We start from the raw sequence: 13,057 nt of genomic DNA on the forward strand, positions 1-13,057 counted from the left end.
TAATAGCAAGGGTTTAAAGAAAGATTTTTCTATCACTTGGCAACAAGCCAAGGAAATTTTCTACTTGTTCTTTGTATAACCAAATTCTGTTACCTGTACAAAGTAATCTTAAGGGCACTCAAAAAAATGAAATTTGGCAAATGGATGTATTTCATTTTGTGGAATTTGGAAAATTAAAGTATGGGCACCATACCATTGATACATAGTCAGGATTTTAATGGGCAACTGCTTTGAGTTCTGAAAAGGCTGATTCTGTAATCACACATTTACTACAAGTTTTGGCCATTATGGGAATACCTGTAGAAATTAAGACTGACAATGCTCCAGCATATGTCTCTAGTAAGATGAATTTTTTTTGCATATTACAACATAAAACATATTACAGGTATACCACACAACCCTACAGGACAGTTATAGAAAGCTCTGATCACACTTTAAAAGACATTCTTAATAAACAGGGGTAATAAAGTCCCCCACAGATAGATTACACAATGCTTTATAAAGTTTCTTAATGCTAATGAGAAAGGAACAGCAACTACAGAAAGACGCTGGACAGTAGAAAAAACCCACTGAACTAAATCAGCCTGTATACTTTAAGGATGTGTTGACCTCAGAATGGAAACCAGGATATGTGTTATGTTGGAAAAGAGGTTTTGCTTTTGTTTCCACAGAAGAAAAGCTATGGATACTATTGAAATAAAAGAATAGATTCAAACAGGAGACACCTCTTGAATGAGAGAATAGTTTCAGCTGGGGGGTGGTGGTGCACGTGTTTAATCCCAGCACTCAAGAGGCAGAGGCAGGTAGATCTCTGTGAGTTTGAGACCAGCCTGGTCTACAAGAGCTAGTTCCAGGACTGTATATATGTTTCTACATTTGTTTGAGGTATTGTACCTATGCAGCTCATTTAAAAATGTAAAGTTCTAGTCCTTGAAAGCTATTTAGGATAATAGAGAAATACATGTTAGTAGTTAGCCATCTATAACAATCAAACTTATAGTCATGCTATGTATATTTTCAAGGTCAATCAGAGACATATTTTAAATAAATAGATGGTCTTCAAACACTTCAGGGACCTATGGAATATGGCATTTTAATGTTTTAATAACGTAAGGCTCTTTATGACAGACATGTCTGTTCCTGGCAGCACCAATTTACTCCATATGGAGTTTGCTTTCATTCATGGCAAAGTTAGCCACTGGGCAAAGAAACTGTCCTTGCCTCAACTGCTGACAGTATGTTGCCCAAATTGGATATGCAAGACACAAAAGAAGCCAACTGCCAAACTTTGCCAAGACAAAGTAGGACAGTCCATCAAAATTCTTGCTTCATAAAAAAGTCTTTCAGTTATTTTAGGCCTGTAGGCTGAAGATGGATGCCCCAACATTGCAGAGGAACACTGAAGTGACTGTCCAGGCAGCAGATGTCTCTGTCATTTCTCAGTTTTGGAACTTGCTTACTCTGTACTTCCTGTTTAGCTTGCTCTGCACTTTCAGGTAATATTATATTCTTCTTGGGTCTCTGATAGCATTGAAGTTTAGGTAGTTGTAGTTACAGTTTTCTTTAGATATGGTAGAAAGCAAATTAGGTATAAAACTGGACTTACCAAGACAAGATAAATAATAGAGTATTTTCTCTGATTTTGCCAAATATTAATGAACTGGACATTGTGAATATATTGCTTGATAATTTTTGTTATTGTATATTGTTTTATTATGTTTGGGTTAAAAACTTTTCTTTTTATTTAGACAAAAATGGGAAATGTTGTGGGAGAATTGTTTGTAAGGCCATTCCACTTTGCCAATAAAGTCATCTTGAATCAAAAGATGGAGTCAATGATTGGCAAGATTAGCCATAGAGTTCTTGGAGGACTGGTGAGGTCTGCTAGAGAGGACAGGAAGAGAGAAGAGAGGTTTTCCAGGGCTGGTGGTTGGGGATAAACATGGAAAGAGGGTCAGCCATCAATTGACCACTATCCTTGGATTTATCAGGTCTTTATCTCAATATCTGACTCCTGACTCCTCAGTTTTTATTTTACTGGAACAATTTAGATATTTATTACAGGTCTACCTACCCTAGAGTGGGCAGAACTCTCCCACATCAATCATTAATCAAGAAAATGCCCCCATAGACTCTTGTATAAGTCAGTCTGATGCAAGTAATTTCTCAAATGGGGTTCCTTCTTCCCAGACGATTTTAGTTTGTAGCAAGATGACAAAATAGTCAGCACAGTGATCATAAATAACACTGCTCTATACACAGCTATATAAATATCTGCTCAAGTCCCTGCTTTCAACTACTCTGGGTTATATAACCAGAACTAGAACTGCTGGGTCATATAGTAATTCTGTTTTATTTTTGGTATAAATATCGTACGTTTTCCAGAGTAACTACACCACTTTAAACTTCCAAAGGGTTCTGATTCCTCCACATTCTTGCTTGTATTTGGGAGTAGCGTTTAATAACAAAACCCCAGGAGCTAGAGAAACAGCTCAGTGTCTCAGTGGTAGAGACCCTGCCTAGCATGTACAATACCCTGCATTCAATCTCTACCACCACCAAAAAGAAAAAGAGAGAGAGAGAGAGGAAGAGGCAGACAGATAGACGCACACACACACACACAGAAAGAAAACTGATAAATTAACAATAATTATATTCATCCTAATGTGTGTGAACTGGTATCTCATCCTCAATCTAACTGCCATTTCCTTAATGATTAGAGATGTGGATTTTTCTCATATTTGTTAGTTATTTTTATATTATCTTTGGTGAAATGTTTTTCAAGCCTTTTGCCTATACAGGAATTAAGTTAGATTTTTTTTTCTTAGCTTCTGGTATTCTTTATATTCTGGATATTAATCCCTTATCAGATGTATTGGTGTTGAATACTGTTGTGTGACAAAACTTTTCCTGGAGAAGCATCTACTTACTCCAGATAGTGAGCCTATGACCAACCAAAGTACAGATACCACTAGTCCAACTTGGTGAACTATGAGTTTTACTGGGGTTACTTACAGGAATATAGGTGAGGGCTTACAGGAGCAGAAATGACTCAAAAGACAGCTGCGTCATCAAAGCCCACTCCAGCATAGGTGACAGCTCACAAAAGCTAGGAACCAGGAGCACACTGCACAGCCTGCAGGTGGCTCAGCAGGTTGCAGAGTGTCCTTTCTAGGTGCCTCAGTTGATCTAAACCTCTTCCAGGAAACTTGGCTGGTTTCTGTTCCTTCCAGGCATTTGGTCTGGTCTCAGAGTTTTCTTTGCACCTCGGCTTGACTGAGTCTTCTTTGCAGCTAGCTCAGCTTTTCCTTCGTCTGAGAAGTAGGATTCTCAATTTTTTTTTGATCTGGCCAGGTGGGGGCCTAGTGAATCTGGTCAGTTTCAGGGACTTCCTGAAGTTATTTTGAGTTGTTTACCTTCCTTCTTAAAGAGCTTCTCTACAGGATGGAATGTTTCGATCTCTGAGGACCTGTTACACAACAAATACCCATTGAACAAATATTTCAAAAGGAAGGAGCAACAGACTATAGAAAATTCAATAGAAGTCATAAAGAAATGACTTCTGGAAAAGGATGCTGTGTTTGGCCATTGTGAGGCAACTGGTAACCTTTAAGAGATCAATTTGAATTCAGAGAATGAGAGCACCTGTCAGACTATAAAACCTTCTGAGATGGGGTGAAGGAAAAGGAACAATAAAGACTATGCAACAATGTATGGAAGGGCTACCACAGCAATAATAAGCACTCCACAGTTTCTATACTGGGCCTCATTCTAACTGCTTTACTATTAATGAATTTAATTATCAAAACAATCTGTGAAATAGTACCGTTTTAAGACATTTTGTCGTGTGTGTGTGTGTGTGTGTGTGTGTGTGTGTGAGAGAGAGAGAGAGAGAGAGAGAGAGAGAGAGAGAGAGAGAGAGAGCATGTGAATGAATGCCACATATATGCAGGTACCTACAGAGTTCCTAAAGAGGGTGTCTGATTCTCTGTCTCTGGATTTACAGGTGGTTTTGAGTCACCCGATTATAGGTGCTGGGGACTGAACTCCAGTGCTCTGCAAGAGCAGCAGGTGCTCTTAACTACTGGACCAAATCTCCAACCCCTAGATAACATTATTATTTACAGTTGAGAAACAAATATAATAATGAGGCAGAATTGCGCAGGCACAAGTGCGAGCGAGCACGCACACACACACACACACACACACACACACACACACACACACACACCCCTACCTTACAAACATACAGAAAGGAATAGAGTACAATAATATGATTTTAAGCAAAAAATCTGGGAGATGGCTCAGTCAATAAAGTGTTTTTCATATCTTCAAGACCTTAGTTTAGCCCCCAGAACCCACATAAAAAAGTCAAGTGTGTGGCCTGCACACCTGTAATCAGTGCTAAGGAGAAAACAGACAGCTCCCTGGGGCTTGTGCCTAGTCAGCTTTGCTGAACAGGCTCCATATTAAACAAAAGTCACATTAGTTACTCATTTTAGGGGGCCATAATATAGAAAAGGGTCTTTGTTTATATATACTAATAACATCAATGATGTTGGTGATATTTGACAGGTTGTTTTATCAGGTATTATTAGAATTAAGCAAAATAAAAACAGGCAGACTACGCGTAAATTATTACTACTACAGGTTTATTCAATAAAATAATTAATAGAGGAAAATTTATTCCCAAAGTTTTCAAAATAAAACAGCATTGTTTTACTGGATTTACAGCATTGCTTACTGGATATAGATAGTGAATGGATATACAAAAGGCTGTTTTACTTATTAGATCCATCATGTATTTAATAGCAGTAACAATCTTTAAAAGAAAAATAAAGAAAATTATATGATAATAAAACTAGTATAAAATAGAAGTCTGTAATGTTTGTTTTTAGAAAAATTACTCATATCTGATAATATTTGTCATCTTTCTTATCAATATTGTCCCTTTGGATCAAGTAGCTACATACTAGGGTACTAGCAGGCCATATGGAATGTCATACAAAAGGAATTCCATAAAAGGTTAATCAAGCTTGTGACAGTAAACAATTTTCTTAATCTTTATTGCAATACTAGCTGTAATTTAAAATTTCTTTTTTATATAATTTATTTTTATTTTATATTCATTAGTGTTTGCCTGCCTGCATGTCTGTGTAAGGGTGTCAGGAGCTCTGGAACTGGAGTTACAGACAGGTGTGAGCTGCCACACGGATGCTGGGAACTGGAACCTGGGTCCTATGGAATTACAGCCAGTGCTCTTAAACTGCTGAGCCAACTCTCCAGCACCTTAAAATTTCTTATAGCTGGAATTATATTAAAGTAGTTAAATTATATTAAAACAGTTGAAATATATTCAGAGAAGTAACACAATAATTCAGAATTCTTTTCTTTAAAATAAAAATTTGAGCCAAGCATAGAGGTACATGACTTTAATTCCAGCACTGGAGAGGCAGAGGCAGGCAGATCTCTGTGAGTTCAAAGCCAGCCTACTCTGCAGAGGGAGTTCCAGGACAGCCAGAGAAACATAATGAGGTCTAAAAGACACTGTCTCAAAGAAAAATTAAAATAAATTCTGAGGTATAATCTCAAAATTTTAAAGATAATGATCCCAGGACCTGCACACTAGGCAAGCATTCAAACACTCAGCCACAGCATCCCCCTAAAACATTCTCAGAGGAACTGCTAAAATGAAATCCCTTTCATTTGTCCATTATCTTTAAAATCTAAAACTCTATTCTTGAGATGGTCAAATTTATAAGAATTCATATAATTTCTTCTATTCAGAAAGAAATGATAAATCACCACTTCACATATGATGCTGTAATACTCATTCATTTCTTAGGTGGGCAAGTTTGGAGTTTTCCCCACTACTTCCTATGACATGCTCACAATAAAAATTCAGGGTTATCTCTCTTCTCCCTTCAGGATTTTTGTTTTTCTCGGTTGAAGATGTTATTTGTTTGTTTGTTTGCTTGCTTGCTTGCTTAGCTGATTGGTTGGTTGGTCTTTTGAGAAAGAAGCCTTGTTATTTTACATTATGCAGTTAACAACTCTTGGACTCAAGCTATTCTCCTAGCTCAGCAGTTTGAGTAGCTGGGCCTACAGGCGCACTGGCAACAATCATTACTGTTGAGTATTATTTTAAGATGGGTTACATTTGTTTATGCTGTGGAACATCTGTTGCATTCTTTTATGTTGCATTTGTTTAACTCTGTGAAGCTGTGTTACTTTGCCTGTTTAAAACACCTGACTGGTCTAATAAAGAGCTGAACTGCAAATAGCAAGGCAGGAGAAAAGGATAGGCAGGGCTGTCAGGCAGAGAGAATTAATAGAGAAATCTGGGAGGAGAGGATAGGAACAAGAAAGGAGAAGGAGAGAGGACTCCAGAGGCTAGCCACCCAGCTGCACAGCAAGCCACAGAGTAAGAAGTAAAGAAAGAAATACAGAAATAGATAAAGGTAAAAACCCAGAGGTGAGCCAGGTGTTGGTGGCACACACCTTTAATCCCAGCACTCAGGAGGCAGAGGCAGGTGGATCTCTGTGAGTTTGAGAGCAGCCTGGTCTACAAGAGCTAGTTCCAGGACAGCCTCCAAAGCCACAGAAAAACCCTGAATCCCTGCCCCCCAGGCAAACAATGGACTAGATAATTTTAAGTTAAGAAAGATGGCTAGAAACAAGCCAAGCTAATGCCAGGCATTTATAAGTAATAATAAGCCTCCATGTGTGATTTATTTGGGAGCTGGGTGGCAGGCCCCCAAAAGAGCAAAGAGCCAAAAAAAGTAAACGACAACAACTACAGTCTATTCAGTTTTACAACACTGAAAAGTCAATTCTTAACATTCATTCATTCAACAGACAATCACCGAACACTAACACGCATGTACAGGAGCTGGGAAGATGGTTCAGTCAATAAAGTACTTGCCTTGCAAGCACAAATTCCTGCACTCACATAAAAAGCCAGGCATGGCAGTGCACTTGCAATCAGCACTACGGAGTCAGAAATAAACAGATTCCAGGATCTTGCTGGCTGGTCAGGTCAATCTAGCCTAAGCCACAAGTCCCAGCTTACAGTGAAAGAGCTTGTCTCAAAATACAAGGTGGGAGCTAGAGAGGAGTCAAGAGTTCGAAATACTCTTGCATAAGCCCCAGCACCTACATTAGGTAGCTAGAAATCATCTGTAACTCAATGAGCCCAAAGCCTCTGGCCTCCAACGGCACCAACACTCACATGCACAGAGTGACATGTGTGCCCCCCACCACACACACACACACAGAATTAAAACTAGTTGTTTTAAAGAGAGGAGAGGTGACAGGCTCTCTTGAGTACTGGAATGATACCTGATCCTGACCTCTGGCTTCCACATAAACTTCCACACATACCTGCACATCAACATATGCACACAAATTAAAAAAAAAGTTTAAACTCCATAGACACAAGGGAGGGAGGAGACAAAAGATTTAAAATTTGATAAATTTCTTCACTAAAAGAGATGGCTCAGTGGTTAAGAGCAGTGGCTGCTCTTCCAGAGGACCAGTGCTCTATTCCCAGCACCCACGTGGCAGCTCACACCTGTCTGTAACTCCAGTTAGTTCCAGGGGACCTGGTATCCTTACACCAATGCACATTAAATAAAGTATTTAAAAAACAATATTACCAGACCATGGAGATGGCTCAGGAGATAAAGGCATTTAGCACCATGGCCAATGACTTATGGAGTGAGAGAACCTAGTCCCACAAACTGTCCTCTGATCTCTGCACACATCATTTCATGAATACACATACACACACACACACACACACACACACACACACACACACACACACAAATGTAAGTTTTTTAAATGAGCTGGATGTAGTGGGGCACACCTTTGATCCAGTATTTGCTGGGACAGAGACAGGCAGATCTCTGTAAGTTCAGAGCCAGCCTGTTTCACAAAAATAGCAAATTCCAGGTCAGCCAGGCATACTCTCTCTCTCAAACAACAAGAAAATTTAATGTCACCAAATATTCTTTAAGGGTATATAGCTGTCTTTTGTGATATCCTACACATAAATTAAGCCATTTTCATTATGAGACTTTGTTGTAATTTTACCTATTCTATCCGAGTTTACAGGGGATACTATAAATCTTTCTAGTAGACTTAAATATCTTTTGTGTACCCAATATTATACATAAAAATTAATTTCATCTAAAATTCAGTAACTGGTATAAGTCAGTAGTAGAGTGTGCTTGCCTAGCCAGGGCTCCATTCTAGATATCACAAAACAAATAATAACAACAAAAAGAACAATTATTATACTTGTTATATGAAATTTCAGATATGTTTATTGGTGATACACAACTATACATAATTATAGACTTCACTAGCTGATGTTTAAATTGTGGATAATTTCCTGAAATTGGCCTTTTCTACTACGACTGTTAGCTTTGTCATTATACCTATTCCAAACAAGGTAATACTGGCTTCCATATAAAACACAAATAAACATTTTTAAAATCTGAATTATATTACCTTCATAACAGTAAGGGATCAGATTGCAAATTCATTAACACAGCTTCAACATTAGAGAAATACATGAAAAGACTAAATTTCCCCTTTTAAAAGGAACAATACTTCTGAATCTGTATTATTATGTAAAAGAAATATATCTTTAAACATAATAACCCTCCATTTCTCCCTTATGTTGACATCAAGGTAGGAAGTTTTAGCTCTCATTCAAAATGTGATGTTTTCTGCAGAGTACCCAAGCACACTGACTTCTATTACTGACTCAATGTAGAAAATAATCAGTTACAGAATTTAGCCTACATGTGGAAAGTAATTTAAAGTTACATATTTAACCTATATAGTCTTTACAAAAATTTTGTTTTCTTTTATTTTCTGTAAAAACTTTTGTGTGTTGTGCTTTCATTTGTTTGAGAAAGGGTCTTACTATGTAACCAAGCTGGCCTCAAACTCATGATTCTCCTGCCTGAGTGCTAGTTTTACCATAAACTCTGTTGTGCAAACAAACAACAAAAACACTTTATCAGGGGCTGGAGAGTTGGCTCATCAGTTAAGAATGCTTGATGACTGAGCCTGGCAGTGGTGGCGCATGCCTTTATTCCCAGCACTCGGGAGGCAGAGGCAGGCAGATCTCTGTGAGTTCGAGACCAGTCTGATCTACAAGAGCTAGTTCCAGGACAGCCTCCAAAGCCACAGAGAAACCCTGCCTTGAAACCCCCTTCCCCCAAAAAAGAATGTTTGATGCTTGCTCTTACAGAGGTCCTGAGTTCAGTTCCCAGCACCCATATTGGGGTGGCTCACAACCGCTATAACTCCAACTCCAGCTCCAGGATCTGACCAGCCCCTCTCCGTACTCTGAAGGCAACTGCACTCACATGCACTCCGCACACACACACATACTCAAGTAATTAAAAATTAAAGATATCTTTTTAAAATTTTCATTATGAATCTTTTAAAGGATTCTAAAATTTGGTGGTAATTGCTAGGATACTGAGGCAGGAGGATTGCCTTGAGTTTGAGGCCAGCCTGGTCTACAAAGCAAGACCTTGTCTCAAAAAACAAAAAAACAAAACAAATAAAAGTTTGAGGCTGGAGAAATGGCTCAGCAGTTAAGAGCACTTGCTGCTCTTGCAAGAGGATCTGGGTTTGGTTCCCAGCACCTACGTGGCGGCTCAAGACTGGCTATAACTCCAGTTCCAGGGGTTCCGACACCCTCTCCTGGCCTTCATGGGCATCAGGCACACATCTAGGCACTCACATGTATACACAAAAATAAATCTTTAAAATAAATTAAAAGAATAAGATGTTATTATAGAACTATCCAGAATTTTCTATCTTTAATCACCCCCAGTTTCAAGATCGTAATAAGACTTGGAAACACTAAGAAAATACAGAGAACTCTTAGTAGGATGTAAGAATTAAACTGAGTTTGAAGTGAGGTTATAAACTAAAGAACATGATTTACTCTCAGACTATATGCAAATAACTCACTTATCTCTTTACAATGCTTTCAGAAAACTGATTATCTAGATTAAGTCACACAAAACATTAAGAGGGATGGGTTTTTAGTTTTACAAGATGATTAATGACAAAATGCTTTAAATAATAAAGGGGATATCTTCTTCCATACTTACTAATACAAATTAAGGTCAGAGAAATAAAAGACACAAAGCACCTGGTTCTCAAATACAGTATAATTCATTCTTTACCTAGGAAATCCAAATAAATCAGACAATGTCTGTTTGTGTCCTTCTCAGGATCCCAAAATAACCAAGTACAAGTTCATTATCCCATAGGTACACCAGCTATCAGATATGAAAAGAAGAATATGTGATTTAAATATGATCTGGATCATCCTCTAAATCTGATTTCACTTGGAATTTGACATTTTAATCCCTCTAAAAATAGGTACCTCTTGGGGCTAGAGTTACAGCTCAGAGATAGAGTGTTTGCCTAGCATGCCAGAGGTCCTAGGTTCAATTCCCAGCATTGGGAGGTGGGGGTGGGGAAAGTAAAACTCTTCTCCCTTACTTCCCCCCTTCAAGTTTGAAATTCTTTCAAATCCATTTCCATCCCTAATACAACCACTTAAACTGACTCATCAATTTAAAATGTTTTAAATAAGAATCTTTAAAAGTTAACTATTCTAAACTCTCAGAAAGATTAAAGCTTAGAGATTAATAAAATGAACCATTTTCATGTTTTTAACATTTCAATATTAAAGCTGTATATCATAATCACCTATTTAAATATCCAACTCATTCTTTCTAAAAACAGACACAAAGCACTGGTATCTTTCAAATAAGCATAACTTCTCTCAATCCAGTGTCCCTATATTCTGGCACATAATAAATATGCATTTTATGTTTATTTAAGAATTATGGTATGATTTTTTTTAAATTACAGGATTTATTCACTCTCAATACCTGAAAGCAGACTGTTCTATATAAGACATTGTGATATAATAGTTTTCAAAGGGAAATAATTCCAAATACGTTGATTTTACCTGGGGAGAAGAGAGCTAGCTGCTTGGGCTTGTATACGTAAGTGTGCCTGAGCCTGTGAAACATCCTTTCAACTCCTTTAGAAAAACCAGTATTGCCTTTGGTAAATATAAGCATATCCTGTACAATAAAATACATAAAGATATGTACTCCCAGAATGCTATAAAAATCCAAATATGCCCCAAAAGTGTTTTAATATTCTGCATAGCAAATCAGTGTTAAACAATGTCGTTTTTTTCCTTTCTCCCTGATCATTCCACAAATGAGGCACACTTTGGTTAAATACTTAATAAGATTAACAAACTAACTAGAAGCTCAAAAGAAAGGGTGGATGAAAAAAGCAGTTTCCATTTTTGTACAAACAAAAAGATAAAACAAAAGCGAATACGAAGACGTGGTAAATGAAAAGCATTTGAAACATCCAACGTGACTGGCTTTTGATTTACCCCAGTCTGACAAGGAAGGCGGACCCCGCCCCCACTCCAGATTGTGTGGCTTTTTTTTTTTTTTTTTCCTTTCCCATGGATGGGGGTGTAGAGAAGAGAAGCTGTCACATTTCCATCTTCGGTTATTGTTAATCTGCAGCCTAGATTCCCAAGCATCACTGACCCAGGAGGAAAAATATTAAAACGGACAATTAAAATTGTCTAAAATGCACAGTATTCTGTTGCTTTTTCCGATGTGAAAGTTAATTACACCCGGATTCAATCTGCTCTAACTACAGACTGGCTGTGACAGCCTGTCCCTCAAACACTCTCTCTAAGAAGACCTACTGCTCCAGATTCACTAACAATCCCGTCTCCTCTAAACTTAAATCAGTAAAAAAACACGTTTCGAAAATTGTTGCATCCAAAAAGGCACCCATCTCCCCATCCTTAAGCCTTTAGTGTGGGGGACAGGATGGCGGGGGGGGGGAGAGGGAGAGGGAGATAGGGAGAGGGAGAGAGAGAGAGAGAGAGAGAGAGAGAGAGAGAGAGAGAGAGAGAGAGAGAGAGACCCCTATTCGTTCTTCAAACAAAAAGAAATGGGGCAGCCGGTGAAAGGGGGAAAGAACAGAAGTGGACCTAAAGGAAACGTTAGGAAAAGTTTTTTATGTGACTTTCTTTTTATCCTTCGGCGGGGGTACGGGAGTTGGGCAGAAAGCGGGGTTTCGATGCGGGGTTTGAGAGGCACCTGCAGAAGAGGCAGGGGACTGAGAGGGGCCGGGCAGCACCTACCGACTTGCAGCACGTTCTCCACGGAGCCGCTGTCCAGCAGACGGATGCCCCGGCGGAACGGCAGCCCCTCGCCTCCGCCGCTCGCCACGCCAGTCCCAGTGCCCAGCCCGGGAGACGCGCCTGGCCCGGCGGCCCCGGGGGCGGAGCCGGCCGGAGTGGCTGCCCCCGGGGGTGGCGGCGGCGGCCCCTCCTCGACCGGCGAAGACCCCGCCGCGCCGGCAGCCGCTCCGGCGCCCGGGCCGCCCCGGTACTGGAAGCTGGAGTACATGCAGATCTCCCGCTCATTCCGCGGGAAGGACCAGTAGACGATGCGGCGCTGCACCGGCTCTGGGATCCGCTCGAAGCGCTCCTCCACACGCTCGTACGCCCACTTTTCCGCCACCGTCTTGGCGGCGCAGTCCAGCAAGGACTCGGGCTGCAGGTGGGGGCGGGCCCCGGGGGCCAGGCAGCCGCCGCCGCCGACCCCCGCCCCTCCGCCCGCTGCCCCGGGAGTCCCGCGGGGGTGGTGAGCTTGCGGGCTGGGCCAGGAGCACAGCCGCTTGGCCGGAGAGATCGGCGGCGGCGAAAGCAGCTCCTCTCGCTCACCTCCTTCCGCCATTGCTGGGGACTGACTGACTGACTGACTGAGGCGGAGGCGGAGGCGGAGGCGGCTGCTCGGGCTGCGGCGGAGACCCCGGCCACGGCCACGCGCCCCGCGCAAGCGCCCAGCGGCGGCGCTGTGGGCAGGGGGCGGGGCGAACGAACCCACGGGCTCGCCGGCTCGAGTGGGAAGCCGGGGCCGGTCGGTCCCGTGCTCGCGCCGCTCGGGGCCGCCGCTGGTTGGCC

General features: G+C 40.8%; 1 protein-coding gene across 1 annotated transcript in view; it reads right to left on the reverse strand.

Moving 5' to 3' along the window:
- The window catches only part of Zswim5 (zinc finger SWIM-type containing 5), a 99,819-nt gene extending 86,989 nt beyond the window's left edge, over positions 1 to 12,830 (reverse strand). The window contains exon 1 of the mRNA XM_035439686.1: positions 12,233 to 12,830. Within this exon, the coding sequence (XP_035295577.1) occupies positions 12,233 to 12,830 (598 nt within the window). The remainder of the gene's footprint in view (positions 1 to 12,232) is intronic.
- Between the last annotated feature and the right edge of the window lie 227 nt (positions 12,831 to 13,057).

Source organism: Cricetulus griseus, chromosome 2 (assembly GCF_003668045.3).
Source record: "Cricetulus griseus strain 17A/GY chromosome 2, alternate assembly CriGri-PICRH-1.0, whole genome shotgun sequence".
In the NCBI taxonomy this organism is placed as follows: Eukaryota; Metazoa; Chordata; class Mammalia; order Rodentia; family Cricetidae; genus Cricetulus; species Cricetulus griseus.